The 20,813-nt window shown below is 40.7% G+C and overlaps 1 protein-coding gene across 1 annotated transcript in view; it reads right to left on the bottom strand.

Moving 5' to 3' along the window:
• The window catches only part of Mgam (maltase-glucoamylase), a 253,858-nt gene that overhangs the window by 198,470 nt on the left and 34,575 nt on the right, over positions 1–20,813 (bottom strand). Inside the window, exons 15-30 of the mRNA XM_052721491.1 lie at positions 19,220–19,391; positions 17,970–18,086; positions 16,844–16,998; positions 15,883–15,967; positions 15,080–15,136; positions 14,458–14,582; positions 12,234–12,322; positions 10,617–10,666; positions 9,845–10,012; positions 6,899–7,048; positions 6,380–6,580; positions 4,300–4,454; positions 2,754–2,922; positions 2,413–2,509; positions 1,959–2,071; positions 686–811 (exon numbers count right to left, since the gene is read on the bottom strand). Of these exons, the coding sequence (XP_052577451.1) occupies positions 686–811; positions 1,959–2,071; positions 2,413–2,509; positions 2,754–2,922; positions 4,300–4,454; positions 6,380–6,580; positions 6,899–7,048; positions 9,845–10,012; positions 10,617–10,666; positions 12,234–12,322; positions 14,458–14,582; positions 15,080–15,136; positions 15,883–15,967; positions 16,844–16,998; positions 17,970–18,086; positions 19,220–19,391 (2,029 nt within the window). The remainder of the gene's footprint in view (positions 1–685; positions 812–1,958; positions 2,072–2,412; positions 2,510–2,753; positions 2,923–4,299; positions 4,455–6,379; positions 6,581–6,898; positions 7,049–9,844; positions 10,013–10,616; positions 10,667–12,233; positions 12,323–14,457; positions 14,583–15,079; positions 15,137–15,882; positions 15,968–16,843; positions 16,999–17,969; positions 18,087–19,219; positions 19,392–20,813) is intronic.

Here is a 20,813-nt window from a genome sequence, read left to right as displayed (position 1 = left end):
AAGTAATTTTGTTACTCTCATTTATAATGTAAATATCTGTGTTTTCCAATGGTCTTAGGTGACCCCTTGAAAGGGCTGTTGGACTCACCCCAAAAAAGTCACAACCCACAAGTTGAGAACCACTGTTACAGGAAGTGATTTGCACTAAGGCAACACAGAACAATATATACAAGACAAAAACCAAAGGGTCACAAAATGATTTATGATTATTGGACCTCTGCTTTTGAAGTGAATGTGCTGATTCTGTATGTGATCCACTACAAACTCAATACAGGAGTCCAGCACGGAGCCAGTGAGAAGCTCAGGGAGCACTATGGTGTGCCAGGCCCAAGAAAGCAATCCTCATATAGGCTGGGTTCACTGAATGAGGGGGTTAAGTTTCTTTAATTAAACAAAGCTAGTATTGGAGTTGTGTTTTATTATCATGTCAGTAAGGACAGTGTATATAATATCTTGAAGTCATTCAAGAAGCAGAGGAAAGCCTAGTACAGGAGACAGCATCCAGGAACTAACCAGTCTTAGCTCCTCTTTGTTACTCTAAGCCACCACTATTATGATGGCAGTGGTCTCCCCTAAATCATTGTGGATACTCTAGGCTCAGTGTGACATGACATGAGAAAACACAGTGCGCCATTTTAAAACCACACTTAAATCTGACAAACAAATCCCCAACAGACATACGTACATAGGGGATCTGCTTAGCCACCATCTCATCATACAAGTTGGCGATCTCAGTATCATTCTCATATCCATAGCGACACAGCTGGAATCCCAGGGACCAGTAAGGTACCATCACAGGCCGACCTATCAACTAGAAAATAGAAAGTGTTAGAATGTTAGAGGAGAAGTTGGATGGAAACTGGATATGAAGTCAGAATATTTTACCCAATTTGACAACAAATTCAACCCCAGAGAGTAAGTGGAGGGGTGTGTGGAGCTCCTGGGACACACTACAGAAAACCTACAGCTTCTCAGAGCACACTTTATAGGATTTCTGGAAAACCTGCTTTTATTCAGATTCCTAGATATATAATTTAGATACTAAAAACACACAACAAAAGGGAAAGAGCTAATTTAGAATACAGTCTCTAGGTCTTGCTCATTGTATGACCTTGGGCAGCTACGTGACATTTCTGTGTTTGTTTCTTTACCTGTCAATCAAAGCTAAGAGCAGGAGCAATCTCATGTTGGTTTCACTGAGTGACTTAGTATGTGTGACGCCCTCTCACATGCATTTAGTAACACACGCAGTAGATATTTCATACATGTTAGTTGATGTTATCACCAACAAAGTTATTGTGATCATGACTCCCACCTTCAACACAAGTACAGTCATTGTCTCTATCACCACATTGTAACCACTGTGACAGTGTCATAATGTAATATTTACCATCTTAATTCCCATTGCCATCACAGACACAATCATCATTACCAACACCACTACTACCAAAACATCATCATATCTACCACCACCACCACTAACATGAACCTCATTCTCTCAGCTCCCAGCATTAACTCCATTACAACCACTTTCATGATCACCTCGTGTCCTATCATCCTTTGTATCATTATCACAGTCACCATCCTCACATTCATTTTCACCAATAGTACTACCACTACATTCAATACCATCATCCCTTACCACATCATCAAAATCACTACTACCATAGCTCCACCACCACACTAGCCCACCACTAGTTGCTACAAATACTCTGATACACTGCAATAAGTGAAGAAAACATCATTTTAATAGTTATAGGAATAAATTCTCTCTCCTATATTCCATATTATAAATTCCCCTGAGAAAGACCCTAAAATTTATGTATCATATGACAGTTACATTATATGACAATCATGTATAGCAGGATTGGAAACATTATGTGTGTATGAACACACACACACACACACACACACACACACACACACACCACATATTTCAAAAAAGCTTTCCTTCCTACCTCTGTGTATTGCTGAGTGACAAGCTCTGGAGTTGGGCCCAAAAACACATAGAAATCCAGAATGCCCCCTGTGGTCCTGTATGTTAGGGCAGGCAGGGGCTGAAATGTCACATCTGAAAACACAAGAAAATGTCAACATGATGAAATCCTTCCTGTTGAGAATTTTAACCCTGGAATCCCCACCTTCTTATTCTTCAGTTGTAACACACTGACAGGAGATATTTTGGAGTAGGTGCATATAGAATTGAAGAAGTCAAAAAAAGCTCTCATTAGCTGCATTGCTAATAAAAGTTGGGTAAATTATATATAATTAAAATATACATAAAGGGTCAATGAAAGGGAAAATCATTCCATAAAGACTATAATTTTGTCTATAGTGACAGCTAAGGCAAATATATTCTAAAGCAATTCAAGAATCAATGGCATACAATAACAGGACAGAGGTTCATCCTACCCATGGCATTGCTGTTCATCAGGAGGACTCCATGGGCATTGCCATCCTCCTCTAGACCCATGTAGTAAGGGTGGACACCATAGGAATTCTTCTTGTACTGAGAGGCATAGGGAAAAGGAAGTTAGGAGACTGTGTGCATGGGAAAGAAACTCAACAGAAACTTGATTGCTATGTTGAGTCAATCTTCTTCTGGTAAGAACAGCAGAGGAAAGGGGAACTTAAAAAGATGTCCATCCTCCTAGCAATAGAAATTGACAAGCATATGGAGTCCGAAAAAACACCACCAGGCACACAGTGTGGATGGAGGAGACAGAACACAGACCCAAACACCCTGTCCTTACCCCCGGGGGCTCGTCCCTGGAAAACATGCCCCACGTGTGCCAGTTCAAGTCTATCTTGAAGGTTGTGTGCTCAGTTTCCCCAAAGCCATAGATGTATGTGGAGGGCAGGCGGGTGGAGATGCGGATGAACATATCATTGAAGGTGAAGCCCAGGAGCTGAGAGTCCCAGCTGCAGAAGGAGAAGGGACATTTAAAAAAGAAAATCAGCTTCCTAGTAGTTTCCAGCAGCTGCCTCTGTGAGGATAACAGAGCCCTCCATTTTCCCACACCATCTGTACCTGAGTCTCTCTCAAACAAAACAAGCAAGTCTCGTTCACTGAAATAACCACAGTCAGCCCTGCTAAAGGCCTGTGTCACAGGTAATTCTTCTCCTACACTGTATCACTGCTTCCCTTTAGTGTTGTCCACAATCACATGTCCAATCACGTTTATCACCTTACCACTCCAGACTCACTGTGTCTTCTGCTCTTGACCCCTGATGCTCCACTTCCTACAGCTATCCAGGGCTGTACTATGAGCACCTCACATCACCTCACACTTCTGCTCACATGCCTGCTCACTTCTCCTGACAGCATCCGAGGATCCATCAGGGCTGTTCCCGTTCTAAATCCCACCTAACACCCCTGTTTTGTCTCCCACATTTATCAGAGCAGTTACCTCAGAGTAAAGTCTCTATTGAAACTGATAAATTTCCTCTAGCTCATGACTTACATCATTCTATCACAGATGTTTCTTTACCCAGAACTCCCTTCAGAACTTCTCCTAATCTCAGTTCCATTTCAAACATCACCTCATCCCCAGAGACACAAACGCAGATCATAGTATCTAAGTCACCAAATAATCTGATTTCTCTGATTTTTCCAGCATAGCAGTTGTTGCTATATCAAGTTCCTCTTCATAGTATAATTTAAACTTTCTTTAGTGGAAGATATAGCACATCTGTCTATGACCACAGTACCAGAAGATAACCTAATATAAATACTTGTTCAAGTATCTATATTTCCCACATACCTGTAACTGCCTTAGTAATCCCTCCCAGGGTATTAAAGATTTCCTCTAAGAACAGAAAGCATTTCCTCTTGTGCGGTGTTTATGTGAGATATCAACCATAATCCCAGATATTTGAAAACTCTGTCTCCATTTGGGCACTATTTGGGGACTATTGGGAGGGGTGGCCTTGGTGAAGGAAGTATGTCACTGGGGACAGGCTCTGGAGTTCAAAGGCTCACACCATTCCCAGTTTGCTTTCTGTTTCTTGTTTGCAGATCAAAAGGTGAGCTCTCAGCTGTTCCTGCTGCCCTGTGTGCTGCCTGCATCCACTTCACCATCATGGACTCCAAACCTCTGAAGCCATAAACTCAAATAAACTCTTCTATAAGTTTTCTTGGTTGGGTCTTTTTGTCACAGCCATAAAAGGTAACTAATGCATTATGGATTTGAACGAGATCAGTCTGATGCTTTGAGCCAGGATGTCTTCAATTAATATGGACCTGGTGAGGAATGTTTAGAAAAGCAGGAACTCCAAGTCAGACCAGGACCCACTTACATTACAGTGCCTGTACTCTTCCTGCGAATTTCAATCCCAAATGGATTCTCCTTGATGAGGACATCATAGAGACGGCCTTCAGGGGTGCTGGATGGAGCAGAGGGGATGTTCAGAGGCACTGGGACTTCATATCGACTGTGATTGGCATCATAGATCTAGGCCAGAGGAGAACATTTTATATAAAGAAAAAAATATAGCATATACATTATGATGTTTTCTTAGCATGCTGACGGTGCTCATAATTAACAATAATATGCAATTAATAATATAATTGCATAACTTATAATATAATTCAAAATAACTTGTGAAGATATTTAATTTCCACCTCACAAAATACTAGAGGATTGAAACACCAGTTCCTAACTGTACTGAATTGTTCAATCATAATATGTAAATACATCAAAACATGGCATTAATAGTGCAAATGTTCACAGTTAGCTGTCATTTCAAAGAGTGCTTTGGAATAGAATTGTTCTCTACAGACAAATACCTCAGCATACTCTTAGCATGTTTCACAGAGTCTAGAAGTTGTATGTTTTGTCTTGCTTTTACCTCACAATACAGGACTTAACCAACATACCAGAGAACAAGGTTCTATTAAATAACTTGATCTGTGTCATATCTCAATATTATGGGCTCTAGAATCTTCACCTATTTCAACACTGCTATTAACATGAAATTTTAATTCTGAAATTGGTTTGGTACTTATAAACATACGATATATTATTTTGTGTGTGGATATATGAGTATAAGGAGACCTGAAACCACTGAAATTGGCAGGAAAAAACTAAATTTCTCTAATTAAAAACATATCTTCTGGAGATGAAATACAGCTGGATAATTAAGGATCCAAATACTACTGTGGATACAATAGTAATTAGTAGGGATAGGAACTGAATAAGCCAAGGTTAATGTCATAAAATGCTTAGGAATTCATGGGAAACAAGAAAGAAGAATTCAGCACTCCTGGAGGATGTGAGCTAACACAAATTCTGCAGAAGGGCGTTGATATTACTGGAAAGAAACAGTGAGATGGTTTCATGGAAGAAATACAGGCTGAATCTTAAAAGTTAAACAGCAATAAACCAACACAAAACTGAGAGCAGGTGATTCTGGTAAAGAAACAACAAAGTCCCAGAGTGTTAAAGTGGGCTCAGAAAGATGAGTATGATGGAGAGCACTACTGCATAGCTAATGGTTAGTGAGTGTAAGTTGAGGCTACACACCCAATCAACTCCATTCTGGTGAGGACACACACACACACAAAACAACACATTAGAAGATGGAAAAGTCAGTCCAGAATGAGCCCAGATTCTAAGGGTAGTCTAAGCAGAGTCACTCTGCCTTGATTACTGCCTTGTACTATTCCAATAGCATTTGAGTACTCACTATATAGCAACCTATGTGTGGGATTCCAATACCACCACCATGGAAGACAAACCCTTGTTTTGGAGCAGCTCACAGTCTAATAATGAAACAAACAAGAGGATAGCTAGTCCATCCCTAGTCCCTTTGGTTAATTAAACCAAGGAAGGAAAACAAATCACTTTCATGAGTATTTCAAAGTTGTCTCCTATTATTTCATTTAAAATCATACTCCTCCTCTTATATTGTCAATCACAAATCTGCCCCATTTTCTAACCTCCATTATCATTACCAACCATACACGCACACTCGCAAGCTACGAACATGGCAGTCATTCCTTAGGTATATCCCTCTTTTAGTTGATATGAATGACCAAGATGGTCTCAAGGTCTCAATCATATCCCCTGTGGACATCTCCCTTCTTATCCCTACACCAAACTCATCCATAACTGTCCAACCTTCCTAGTAGCCTCCTCTGTCCCTCTCCATGTTTCATTCTCCCAAGTATCTCTTTAGACACAGTGATTCTCTGAAATTTGAAATTAGGAGAGGTTTCACTGTTCTACCAGTCATCTAATTGCTCTCTTCATTAGAATGTTGTTCTAGACTACTTACTAAACAAATAAAAAATTTTATAATGTTGTAACACAAGGTTGCATAGAGTAATAGAACTGAAAAGGCCCTGTCCACACCTGATGGCACATACTGTGTTTACCTTAAACTGCAGCATTTCATTCTTGTGGTAGATCACGCGCAGTTGCAGCTGATTCACGGGTGTAGACGGGAAGGCATTGCTATAAGGAGAAGGCTTTAAGGAGATGTTTGCTGTGGCCTCATTCGGGTGATTCTGAACATTGCTGACTGAGTACAGCTCATTGGCAAAGTAGCAGTAAGGGACCCCAGAAGAGCTGGATTCCTAAAAAGAACGTCAATATCCTAAATCAGCAGGGATCCATAGTTATCACATAGATAATCTATTTATATGGAGAAAGCCATCACTTCAGTCACTCATGTCTATAACAATTAAAGTAAGCATTACTCTAAATTCCTCAACTTCAAACAACACAGTAAACACCCCATTTTCTGCACTCTACTCCTCAATCCAAATCAGGCTCATCTGGAGCCTTTTCTTTTAGTGGATTTTAATAAATTCAAGGGTACAGGGCTATGCTAAAGACATTGTAGGTTGTATTTCAAGGGTTCCAGTTTCCAGGAACATCCTCAGCATGCTTACCTCCCAGATGCAGCCACGGGCAGTGCATTTGGCCTCAGTTGCACCATCCTCATCTGGGTAGCAGTCTATCTTCTCCTGGTCCATCATGATGTCCCACTCAACTGTGTATGCTTCTCCCAGCACAAGATGGATATCTGTGATGGTGGCCACCTGAAGGAATGCAAATTCATCGTCACGACAAACATCTTGCCAGACTTGAACTTTTCTTTTTTGGAAATTAAGTATAAATGTCATTCTTAGTCTATCCTTATGCTCTGCTTTTAATGATTTAAAGAGCACACTACAGTTTGCAAGGGTACAGCTGTACAGATGAGGTAAGAGATAGTAGCAAAAGGAAAATGTCAGTACTCTTTCAAAACCTTCTATATTACACTGTAGAAAGAGATCGACCATGAAAAACCTGCTGGGTTCACACTTTGTTTTCGTTCCTTCTCTGGACCACTTGACCCCTAATTCATTTTGTCAGAAAGGCTCTCTCCTCCTATTCCCAAATAAGCTATTTTTCTCATTCATCACCTCTTCATATCATGACCCCTTTGGTATTGAAAGCCTAGAGAATAGGGCAGTATGAGTAATGTGGTTCGGGCTGTAGCAGTTTTTTCTGGAATCTCACACAAGTTTTCTCAATTATTTTGGTCTAAGATTTATCAACCAAGTGTAAGACTGGGGAGTAGGAAATGTCATTATATAAACTTTCATTTCCAGTATCCCAGTTTCATCATGTCCCAAGGCCAGAAACCCAGATTTGAAGTTACATATACTGCATTTGTTTTAACTGCAGCATTTCATTCTAATTTTTTTTCTGTTCTTTTATATTTGAAGTTTCTTACACAGCACCTGCATGACAAATGCATTCATTATCTGGAGCATACTGTCACTTGCAGAGGTGATCATCCCTTTCTCAGTGTCCTTCCAGTAGCCAGTACCCTGTCCTTCCTGTCTTGCCAATCCCCACCCTCCACTCCAGCCTCCAATAAGGCCTTGATTCAAGGATCATTGTCAGGACCTTAAAGAATTAAATATGACTTTCTTAATAGTGTGCCTGAAACCCTCTCAAGTCTGACAAGTTTTCTCTGGCCCCAAACACTCTGCTTCCAAATATGAATGAGACCTTAGCTAGGCATGGAATTAAAGACTGATAGTGGAAGACTTCTAAAACCTTTGATTGGCCTGTCAAGAATAGCTCAACTTGGAAAGCATCACCAAGACAAATGCTTTCTAGGAAAACAAGGCCCTTTCTGTACACATTACCAGCTCTTTTATTAGTATGAAACATGCTCTCCTTTTTTGGTATTTCAGGTTCTAATAACAGATTCTTCCAATTAATATCTGAAAATGACTGTAGCATATTGATGGCCAGAAAAGTAAATTTGAGTTCACTTGCTGGGTCAGGGTTTCTTTCCTGCCAGAAGGGCCTGGCACTTCAGCTTTATCTCTGCCTTCCTCTTTTTCCAAGTCTCTTTTCTTTGCTTATTTTTTCCCTTTTTCATCTCTCCTAGACTAAGGTCATTGTCACTAGATCTAAGTAGCCACTTCCAGTCATTAGACAAGACAGATCTGAGTTCTGACAAAGTTCAACCTCTGGAACAATTCCAGCAAGTTTCAACTTTGAACTTTTAATTGCAGAAGAAAAAAAAAAAAACTCCAATTTGTGTTCCATCTCAGACTGCTTGTCATATAAAGCTGATGAATCCAGCCTTACTTTATGTGCATGAGTGTTTTGCTTGCATGCATGATTGTGCATTATGTGTGTGGCCACAGAAGCCAGAAGTGGCATTGGATTCCCTGGTACTGGAGTTACACATTTGTGCACCAACATGTGTATGTTGGGAATCCAACGTGCGGCCTCTAGAAGAGCATCCAGTGCTATTAACTGCTGAGCCGTCACACCATCTCCATGAAACTCTGTCTTTCAAGGTCCTGTTCTATCCATGCCTTCTCCAAAAAGCTGACCTCAACGACCACATTAAGCCTTGAATATTAAGTAAGTCCAATGCAAATATTTTACAAATGTTGATTTCGACTCCTTAGTTCTTTCATATATTTTTCATGTGTGTGAATTCTATCTCCTACCACCCTGATTCAAACAGTAAAGAGTTTTTTGGTGATATATTAACTATCTTATTTTCTACCAAGAACAAAGCTTCTTTTCACATCTGCATTTTCCAGCTGCCTTACACTTTGCCATACACTCAACCAACCACCTAATACTTTATTTATAACTTCATAATGTATGTTTCTTCTGTACATAATGTGATGATAAATGTCAAGTATCATCAATATGCCATCTATTTGAAGTCTCAGTTGACTCATTTTCCTAATTTGAAAGATCCTGAAAACAGTGCTGATTGAACAGCTCCAATTCCCTGAGGATCCTCAGCAGAAGTCAAGAGAACTGACTTGGAAAGGATTCCTCACAGTGCTGAGGAATAGAGAAATGGAAATGAAGTCATACACAAAGGTTGGATGTCATTACATCTACCAGAACAGCACTTTCTAATCACCATCTGAGTTAGTTAGTAGCACCATCAACTTTTGCATAAAATATTTCCTGCAAATGTATATGTTAGAGAACATGTACTATTCTCAATAGAGCTTAACAAAAGGAAAGAAACAGTAAATAGATAAAAGCACTTTAAAGTTTATATTCATAGGATCTCTATCTCTACTTTCACCTCCAAGCACAAGCCATCAGCTCTCAGATCCTGTCCCCACACCCTGTTATAGAAAAGCAAACACTGAGAGGGAAGAAACCAGGGACGGAAAAACTGGAGTCATGGTGCCTCTGACTATCTCTACATCTCTACCTTCCTCCTAATACTCTGACATGCCCATCAGGCATCAGATGTGCTCTGGTCCTTCAACAGCCCATGTAATCTTAGCAAGAAGTGATATCAAGAAATCATGGAGGTTTATGAAAGTCTCCCTCACAAAGTGAATTCTTACCTTCAGGTTTGAATTGTAAGTGATTTGAGGAGACATCTGACTAAGGACACCATTCTGTTTCACTCTAACATTGTAAATTGCCTCTGTCCCAAGGATTTTAATTTCCTGGAATGCCAAGTTATTGGGATCCTTGTAGTTTGGACTTGAAATGGTCACATTCAAATGGTTCTGAAACACAGCAAGCATAATTATGAATAAATTATAAACACTTAGAAACCCAGCTCTTCAAACATCCATCCTAGACTACACTCCCAACCTTCTCTAAAGGCCTCTCAATTTCCTCTCCTAAGGTATGCTAATGGGGTACAAATTTATTTTATAATGCCAATGGAGAGAAATGAGGAAACAAACATTTTAGAGAATTATCTTTTACAAACTAGCTGATTTTCTTTCTTTCTTTTTTTTTTTTTTTTTTTTTTTTTTTTTTTTTTTTTTTTTTGGTTTTTCGAGACAGAGTTTCTCTGTGTAGTTTTGCGCCTTTCCTGGTTCTCACTTTGTAGACCAGGCTGGCCTCGAACTCACAGAGATCCGCCTGCCTCTGACTCCAAGTGCTGGGATTAAAGGCGTGCACCACCACCGCCCGGCATGATTTTCTTTTTACTATTGACTCTTTTTGATAAATATAGCTGATGTAATTATTATGAATTAAGTCATAAGTGTATTCACCCACATAAATGGTGATATTTAAATAAATACAGTTACATGAATATAGAACACATACAGTCATCTTCAGACAAAATCCCACACAATATTTATACAAATATGCACTCACTTGGGTGACAGAAAATTCAGTGAATAGGTAAATGTTCTTGGCCACAGTATCTGAAAGAAGAAAGAGATGTCAGACTGGTCCGGCAACCACAGAAGATGTGTTTCACCTTCCTCTCCTTAAAACTGACTCCTCTTTCTTTTCATGACTGAAGACACTTCACTAGATCTGTGTACCACAACTTCTTTATTCATTCATCTGTCAGATACTTTGGCTGCTTATGGATCTTTACTAGTACAGATAATGCCACAGTAAATATGAGAGACACAGTATCTTTATGATACTGTTTTCATTTCTTTTGGATGGTACATGCCCAGACATGGGACTTCTGTGCTATATGGTAGTTCTATTTTCAACATGTGAAGGTGTGTCTACACTGTTCTCCACAATGACTATGCACATTTATTTTATGATTTGTTGCCTATGCTTTTGGTATCACACTTAAAATCACAATACCATGCCCAGTATCAAAGAAGCTTCCCCTATATTTCCTCCTAAGAGGTTGCTGTCCTCTGAGGTGCCCACTACCAAAGAAGCTTCTCATATATTTCCTCCTAAGTGGTTGCTGTTGAGTCTCTTGTCCTTGTTTTCACAATAGCTAAGATGGGGAAACAACAACCATATCTATTAGCAGATGAATGAATGAAAGAATTACAGTGCATGAATACAATGGAGTATTCTTTAATATTAAAGAAGAGGGAAGCCCTGCACTGTTAGAGCAGAGATGAATCTGGATTATATTCCACTAAGAGAAGTAGGTGAGACAACAAAGAGAAGCAAGTTTCTGTTCATACAGGAGATAAATGGTTGCACTCAGAGGAAGGGACAGGAGTTTTCAGAATCAGGCAGATGGGTAAATGTGGAAATTCTGTTCAAGGACTATGAACTATGATAAGAAAAAGTTCTGGAGAGCCAATGCTGCCATTAGTGGTGATGGAAGCATCAGGTTGTATTATGGTAACCATTGCACAGTGCCTCTATGTGCGTAGAGTTTACATGGCCACACACTTGGCTTCTCTTTAGTACCGTAACTGTGAAAGAATCCTTTGCAGTGTCCCCAAGGCAGTCATCCTATGGGAATCTGTTTCCCAAGTTAAAGTCGTAAGAATTGTTGGTGCAGTGGAGTTAAAGAAAAGAAAGAAACAAAAAAAGAAAGAAAATATACTAATGTTAGATGCACATAATCAGAAATGTGTGCACTTGCTACCTCCTTGACATGGGTGTGTCTTTCATATCTTCAACAGTTTTCCCCTAGGGACTCAGGGGGAAGGTATGTACAATGAAGGTGAATTACAGGAACAGTGTTGAAAATGTGTCCTTCAGGTGTCTTTTAGCAATGAAGTGAGAGCCTGTTAGACATTACTAACCAAGGAGAGAATTCAGAAAGAGAGAGACAGAGAGACAGAGACAGAAAGAAAGTCAGAGAGATGCTCTCCCTCCTCCATCTGAGGTTCATCTATCATGGCCTCTGACCACTACATGCAGAAGCACATGTTTTCTCTGGGAGGATGCTCTAGGATGCCAGGTTTGAAATTATCCACAGCTGAATGGCCAGCAGGGATGAAGGGACAGAGTCAGACATGCAGGTCTGCAGTGGCCACACCCTCTCACTGCACTCACCCTTCGTCTCCCCATCATCCCAGAACAGCTCTCCTCTTGCTTCTTTATTTTCATCCAGAGCAATGATAAGACCAAGAGGGTTCTTCCGGCTGTGGGGAACAGGAGCACAAGACCCAAATCCTTAGTGCTCAAAGAATTTTATGAAACATTCGCATTAAATACAACTGGAAAAAGTTACTAGCTGTAGATGCTCTATTCTCCTTCAAATACAAAGGCAAGATTGGCAGGCCCTTCTCTCTCTAGTACCAATAGCTCACAGGGGGTGAGAAGACCCTAAAGCTCAGCAATAAGTATATATGAAGGAGGTGGGAATGTGAGAGCAGAATCAATAGAGTAATAAAACTGTGGCTGCAAGTATCATTTTGAAGGCAGATTATTAGAAGAGGGAGAAATCTTCCACAACAGTGCTATGGCTAGTTGTTTAGAGTTCATACCCTGAGATGTGTCAATTGCTATGAAAAAGACATATTTTTCCCTCATAAGACAGTTTTTCTGATAAAGCAAAAATACACGATAGGGTCATATATAGACTGTCCACTTTTCTTATTTTGATTACTTGTCATTTTGTCTTGAGAAGAAAAGCATATATTCAACCAGTAATTAGGACTGGCAGCAATCACTCTGCTGGAGGAGTTGGAGATAATACCTGAGTTTACCTTGGACCTTTGAGAAAGCAGCTGGAAATGGAGAGTGGATAAAGCTTGGTGATAAAGCATTTTTCAAATATGCATAGCCTTTTGCAAAAGATAACATGTGAGAAGCCTACATGCAGTAAAACAGGTGACTTCCAGGAGACGGGAATAGCATGCTTTGGCCAGGGCTGGCCTGAATGTGGAAGGCACTGCAGGAAACTGCAGCTCAAGGCAGTGTGAAGCTAGGCTGGACTGTTCCTAAACACGACCCATGGAGTCCAGATTTCAAGCAGGGCAGCAACAAGTCATCGCTCTCATTTTAGGAAGGTAACGCTTGTGCAGAACAGCCTGATGCTGAACAATCAGAGAAAGAGAAACCAGAACTCCTTGTATTTATCTCCACAAAAAGTCAATAGTTTGACATTTTAGGATAATAAATGGAGTTCAATGGAAAACATTTTCAGAATTCTAAGAACCAATTCCCAGGATAGTAAAACCAAATAATCTAATACTTTCAGGGACACATGACAGAAACATGCAGCTCTTCAGTGGAGTGCAGATGGAGTCTACAACTGGAGTCAATGACATGTAAAGGAAGTCTGTGACATTGGTGGGTGGCTAAGTGTGTGTGTGTGTGTGTGTGTGTGTGTGTGTGTGTGTGTGTGTGTGTGTATGAATGTGTGTGTGTGTGTGTGTGTGTAATTTGAAACAATTTTGAAACTTAAATATGTTTTGATCATATTCTTCCCCTCTCCCAAGTCCTCCCAGATCCTCCCCCACCACCCATCCAATTTTAAATTCTTCCTCAAAAACAAACAAAAATCCAATAAAACAACAAAATCTCCCAAAAGAGAGAAAACAAAATAAAACCACCACCACCCCAAAAGGAAACACCAAACTGTAACCAAATAAAAGCGCACACACACACACACACACACACACACACACACACACACACACACATACACACACAAGAAGAAAAAAAAACAAACAAACCCTAGAGTTGGTCAACTCCTCCTGAATATGAGGCCTGTCCTGGAGTGGTTGATATACCTACTATCACTCTATTCGAGAAAACTGATTTTCCCTCTCCCAGCAGGTATATGTGACAGCTCAGTTGTTAACCTTTACCTAGTTACTAGGTTTTTATTAGTTACAAATAGAAAATAGCTCAGTGGGAGGAATGGAAATGAGGGTGAAGCTTATAATGAGAATGTGTGAGCCAAGCGAGGGAACCAATCAATGATAAACATGCAGGTCAAGGCAGGGAGGGTTGCCCAACATAGTCTTCCCAAGACATGAGGCTTTCAATGACAAAGCGGGACACGCCTTGGGACACTAGGAAGGCTGAGCAGTCTAGCTGTCAGCCTGTTCTGACACATTCAGAGAGTTGGGGAGGGAGTAGATTAAAATATCTCAAAATCAATCAGGGTGCAGCTCTAGGTCATAAACTTCTAGAGGAAAGGTCAAGTGAAGTCCAAAGGGACACACCCCACTCCAGGACCTTTCCCACCCAGTCTGGTCAACAGACTATCCCAGGAAAGCTCCCCTCTGTCAGCCACGCATCCCCTTACAGACACCACATGCTGTACCTGGCTGCGGTGGTTGTGTCTGGCTGTTGTGTGGGGAAGACGTAGCCTCCTCGAAGGTGAAGTCCAATTTTATCTCCAGGAAGTTCCATCTCAATGCTTTGCTTTCTCCATGTCAACTGCCCCCCCTAAGACAGGTAGATGAATCAAACACATTAGCTTCATAGTATGTGGCCCTCCAGGGACCACCACCATGCTGAGTTCTCTGTGGTGCTAATTCTTTTCCATGTAGCAAAACTACTCTCTACCCAGACAATCAAACAAAAGAAGCTAAAAATGTAAGTCAGTTCAGGGCTTGTAAAACATTTTTGCCATGCTAAGCCTGTTTGATGTATATTATGTGAACGGATAACCACTGAGCTAGTCATCTGATTTCTGGTCAAGCTCAAATCACCTAAGAGGCTCTCTAAGGCTTGCTCATAAGAAGCCCTTTGAGTCTTTATCTTATTGCTGAATACGCTGCATATGTGGTAGGTTACAGGCTTGCTCTACCTGAACTGTGCTGTGCAATTATAGGAAACACTACAGAAACACTCCTCTGTGCAAGAATGGTAGTTCTTAGCTCTAAAGAGGCACCTCTCTATGCAGCTACAGCTTGAGTTTAAGAAAAGTTCCAGTTACTTACGGACTCATAGTCATACCAGATGGCATCAGGCACATATGCCTTCACTTTCTCTGCACCCTAAAATTAAATAAAAAAAACACGTTATCTTCATGACTCAGCCTCTGAGGGCATGAAGCAGATACCTTAGCATAGACATAGGGGGCTTCTCAGCCATATTTGGAAAAGGTGGGCATAGTCTTGTTTTCTCTGTTGTTGAACTATGCCTTTCTCCTAGTACAGACAAGAGAACTATAGCCTGGCAATCTGGGGCAGGGGGATCACAAATGGGAGGGATTATAATTAGGAATAATAAAAATGATGATAAAATACACTGTGGGGACAATTCCAGCTTTCAGTGAATTATTGAATTATCTCTGTAGCTCATACATTAGATGCTGCCATAATTTCTACCTTTGAAGTTGGGAAGCCTACACAAATAACTCTCCTGGGCCAGCATTCTCAGCTAGCTGGCAAAGATCATCAAGCCTGATCACTTTGACTTTAGAGTAAGTGTTGGTCTCTGTTTCATCCTGGCTCCACATCTCAGAGCAATAATAGTCGGTTATAATGACCCGATGAGCCAGAGGCTCATTCCCAAATCTAAGTGACTAGTTTGTGCTTTTACACTGGTTGAGAACTTGTCTAGAATAAGAGACCTCTAAAGAAGAAAACATAAATCAGATATGCTACTACAAAATGCCCCTGCATACTCTTCCCTGTTGACTCAACCACAGATTTTTGCAGTAGAGTCGGGAGAAGATTTGGCAAGTAGTGATCGGGAACAGAAGCAGAGGTTGCCTGCCTTCCTCTGTGAGAACACTTGCCTCATCCAGAACAGGAGTGATGAGGAGTCCTGGTCCCCACAGAAACTGCCGGTTTATGTCCCAAGTATTGATGTCCTCATAGAACCTAGATAGCAAAGAGATAGGTCAGAGAGAGATGGGCCCAGGGCTTTTGAATCTCTCCTACAATTTAACCAAAGCATGTAAGCTACCTGGAAAACAGCCACAATCACTGTGTGACACCTACTACTGCCCCACCTCTTCCCATCCCATGTAGATCTGTGTCCCCAACCAAACCCATGTGCTTTCCCGCTCTTCCCCCAGGTGACACAGAAGTTCCTATTCCAGGATCTCCACTAAGCTGGCCCCAGACTGTGCTATTGTTTGCTGTATCTCTCTTCAGAAAATAAGTAAAATAATCTACAAATTTTATGACCTTAGCTTATTGTCAAGAAAGATCTGGGGCCAGGCGGTGGTAGCACATGCCTTTAATCCTAGCACTTGGGGGGAGGATGCAGAGGCAGGAGGATTTCTGTGAGTTCAAGGCCAGCCTGGGCTACAGAGTGAGTTCCAGGACAGGCTCCAAAGATACATAGAGAAAGCTTGTTTGGAAAAAACAAAAGAAAAAAAGAAAGGAAAAAAGAAAGAAAGAAAGGAAGAAAGAAAGAAAGAAAGAAAGAAAGAAAGAAAGAAAGAAAGAAAGAAAGAAAGAAAGAAAGAAAGAAAGAAAGAAAGAGAAAGAAATATCTAGAGCTGAATCTAGCGGCACAATACCAGCAATCTCAGATATGTGGGTAGATTTCTTGCCCAGTATATGCAAAGCCTTGGGATTGATTTATAGCGTACACACACACACACACACACACACACACACACACACACACACACACACATACACACACACTCCTGCATCCCTTGCTTGCATGGCTTTATATTTCACTCTGCTATTATGACCTTGTCAACATCACGAAGTTTGCATTAACAGAACGTTGGGAGGACTTACTCGTGCAGAAGGGGCCTAGCCACCGTGTCTCCCCGGCTGTGGGCACGGTATAAAAGAGTGTAGAGGTAAGGCAGCAGAGTGTATCGGATGTTAAGGTAGTGCCTAGATGAATTCAACAGCAAGGAATCGGCTCCAAAAGAGGCAGGATCCTGGTCCTAAAAGGAAAGAAATGTTTGCAGTTGTGGATTGACTATGGGAAAGCTGTGCATACCCAGAACCATCTCAGATATCACCCAGGGTTTCATGCTGCATGATCTGGGTCCTAGGTTGCACATTGCCTCTGAGTGTGGCACATCTGGAGAGTAGAACCCTGCCTCGTTCACGGACGGGTTCAAACTGCCCTGCTGAGAGACTGTCTTACATAATTTTGAAATGTTTCCCCATCTTCGTTCTCATTACAAAAACAAGCGAGGCATGTAGAGTGCACAGAAGTTTTACAAACCTCTTAGAGTCCCATCATTTCCGTTTTTATTTAAAGGTTTCTGAGATTTCTATTTTTTGTTTTAATGGTGTGAGAGTTGTTCTCAGCTTTCTAGAACCTAACCTTCTGGTCCCCAGAACTTCCCTCCGGCTGCCTTGGAAAAGGTAAGCATCTTACTTGCTGCTGCTGTCTGGCCCCTTAAAGTATTCTACACAGCATGGTGTCCAGCTGCAGTTCTCATTTAGGAATTTTTTACGACAAGTTTTCTAGGTAGCCCAGGCAAGTATTTAACTTCTGATCCATCCTCCTGCCTCCACCTCCCAAATAGCTAGGATTAGAGGTCTGTGTCACCAGGTAGAATCTTGAATTCTTAACCCTTTGCTTGAGCTGTGCATCATAACTGGGCTGAATCTAAGGAAGCCATCCACACAAAAATGAGCAACCAGTGTGTGTGTGTGTGTGTGTGTGTGTGTGTGTGTGTGTGTGTGTGAACTAAGCTGGTCCCAATGGCAACAATAAGAGAGAAATGGAGACATTGGGACATTTTATGATCAACAGGTCCTTATTAATGGCAAGTGGGACCCAAATCAGCATACATGAAGTATATTATGAAACTAGCTCAACAGATTTCACGGTGGGAATACAAACAGATCCATTCCTAGTGCTCACCCAATGTACATTGATTATACTTCCCAGCTGACTTACCTTGTAGCCTTGGCCATTGTGATTCCGGGAAAATGGATAAAATGCCCCCAGCTGCATCCACCGCCTGCAGAGCTCCTCAGATGTGTCCAGGGCAAAGCCACATATATCGGCCCCTACCTACAATGACACATGGACAACATGCTTATCACACTTCCACCCCCTTCTGTTGCTTTCCACCAGGAATTTTCTAACGGAACTTTTTTGTTCAAATCTTTTACCCAGAAGGCTAATGTGGTATGGTCAGAATCATCATTGTGTGTACACCATGCTAGATGACTCCTTTTCTGCCATGGCCTCTTGATTTTGTTAAACTGAGCATGAGCACTGTATGGATAGTAGCTGGCAATACCAATAACATTGTATCACATACATTTCTAAAGCCTGACTCTGATCACCCCACTCACTTCATCAAACGCTCCACAGCTTCCTCTCTATCCCTCCTCTCAACCCTTTAAACCTGGTTCCAATCTACCCTTTCAGATAACAACCTGCTCCAGTTCTCCACACCAATCTTAGGGACACATCTATCACCCCCTTCATGCTCCTTTTGCTTGTGTTTATTCTGTTGTCTTAAAATAAGCTTCTCCACTCATTAGCCAGTCTCCACAATTTAACTTAAGCACCATCTTTCCTACAGAGTCTTTGGGCTTCCTCCCCTGACTCTCTCTGTCCCTTATAACCATATCAAATTAATAAAGATTTTTCTCAGAATCTCTCATAACGATTAATATGTACAGCCCTGTGGGTTTTTTTAATCCTGGCTTGACATAATTATGTTTACTTGTATGTCTCTGTATTTTGTTACTGGATGCCATTCATACTTAATTTAGCACTTTGACACAGTAAGAGTTCAATAATGTGTCTGTTGAATTTGACCAAGCAATCCAAAGCCTATCCAGGGCTGCAGGGCTGTTTCTTCATCTGGGAACTTGCTACATAGGTGTGTTGCATGTATGTGTGCATGAGAACTAGTTACATACTCCATGGATGCATGCATCTGACTTAGACTAGAGGATTGGCACACTTTTTGTGTGTTACACGTTAAGAATATTTCAAGAGCTATCAGGGTTGTACTTTCTCTTTACATCAGGCAGTTCAGACAATGATGACAACCATAAGAGTCACAGTGATGGTGATGAAGAATGGACATTAAAGCCCTCACCCATGAGAGACTTTATAGTATGAAAACTTATCAGAAGGAAACTTCCTAGGGACTGAAAGTCATAAGAGAGCTGGAGATGAAGACTCACCATTGGGATACCGAAAAGGTTGAACTCAAGCATGCCTGGAATGGACCACTGGAGGTCCTTCCAGGTGGCAGCATTGTCTCCTAACCAGTGGGATGCGAACTTGCCAGATCCCGCAAAGGTAGAACGTGTTATGATGAAGCTTCTCTTGTCTGGGAACACGGTCTTCACGGCTCTGGGAAGGGACAGATATTTAGGGATCAGTGCGGAGCTCAGCTAGTCTCAGAACAACAACAATAGTAAGAATATAAAAAACAAGCATCTCATTCCTCTCTGCTCCTTTTCTCCAAAAAGGATTTGAGGGGCTGTTAGAAGCAGTCTCCACCACGACATGCATTCATGTTTTGCTTAGCTTTGTTTTATACATACCGTTAGCCTCTTAATTTCCAACAATTTCCAAAGCAACCTTGGAAAGGTTAAAAACTAGAGGTATATGGATTTTATAAAATAAAAGTAAAACTTAACATAAGTAAAAATGTTAGTCTTTCTATCACAAGACCTCAGAAACAAAACAAAAGTGGACTTATCAACATTACTTTTGAAAGTTTTATGTAGAAAAACATGTTAATAATAATTTTATAAGAAAAAATGTTGTAAAATTAAACATAAATGTATTTTTTAAACTAAATACATTAAATATTTTAAGTTAAAGGTCTGCATATGTACACGTAACTAAAAAATTTTGCAGAGCTGGATTAATAGCTTGATGGTACAACATTTGCCTGGCAGGTAAAGCCCTGAGTTTATCTGCCACACTGAAAAATCATTTACTGTGGAACTTTTCCATTTATCTCAAAATAGCTAAAATTATACCAGTTATTTTGTTAATCAGTGAAATTGTTCTTGGTCTAGTTTCTTGCTGTCACTGTTACATCAAAAATAAATTATCCTTACATTCTTATCATTATAGAATTTAATTTCACACAAAAGTAAACAGAACCCAGTAGAAGGCTCCTGAGTCCAACGTAAAAGCCCAATGCCCATGGATATCTATAAGTTACTTAACCCTCTATATCCTTTATTTTTATTTTTTTTTTTTTTTGGTTTTTTCGAGACAGGGTTTCTCTGTGTAGCTTTGCGCCTTTCCTGGAACTCGCTTTGGAGACCAGGTTGGCCTCGAACTCACAGAGATCCACCTGCCTCTGCCTCCCGAGTGCTGGGATTAAAGGCGTGCGCCACCACCGCCCGGCCTATCCTTTATTTTTACACTATATAGGAAGATAAAATGTATAAGGAGAAGAGCCTAAATTTTGTTTTGTCGTATTTTAGATATTTTAGATATTGTTTTGCCGTATTTAGATATCCTTGGAAAATAGATTCCTTCTGATTTTCTATTCATTCATTTACTCATTTCTTATTTCATTTTATATATGCTGCAAATACTTACTAGATTTCTTATTTTCTACATGCCAAATTCTTCATTCACTCAGTAATAATGATCATATTTTTTAAATATTTGTGTCAGCTTTAAGTATTTGTATGTGTGTGCCTGTGCACACATTGGGTATATGCACATTAAGTGCAGATGCCAGAGAGGACCAGAAGTGGGAGGCTGATTCCTGGAACAGGCAGTTGTGAGCCACCCAATGTGGGTGCT

This window comes from Peromyscus californicus, unplaced genomic scaffold (genome assembly GCF_007827085.1).
Source record: "Peromyscus californicus insignis strain IS unplaced genomic scaffold, ASM782708v3 Scaffold_6__1_contigs__length_162567912, whole genome shotgun sequence".
Lineage (NCBI taxonomy): Eukaryota > Metazoa > Chordata > Mammalia > Rodentia > Cricetidae > Peromyscus > Peromyscus californicus.
Note: the sequence above shows the minus strand (reverse complement) of the source record. Positions and strands in the feature narration are given on the sequence as shown.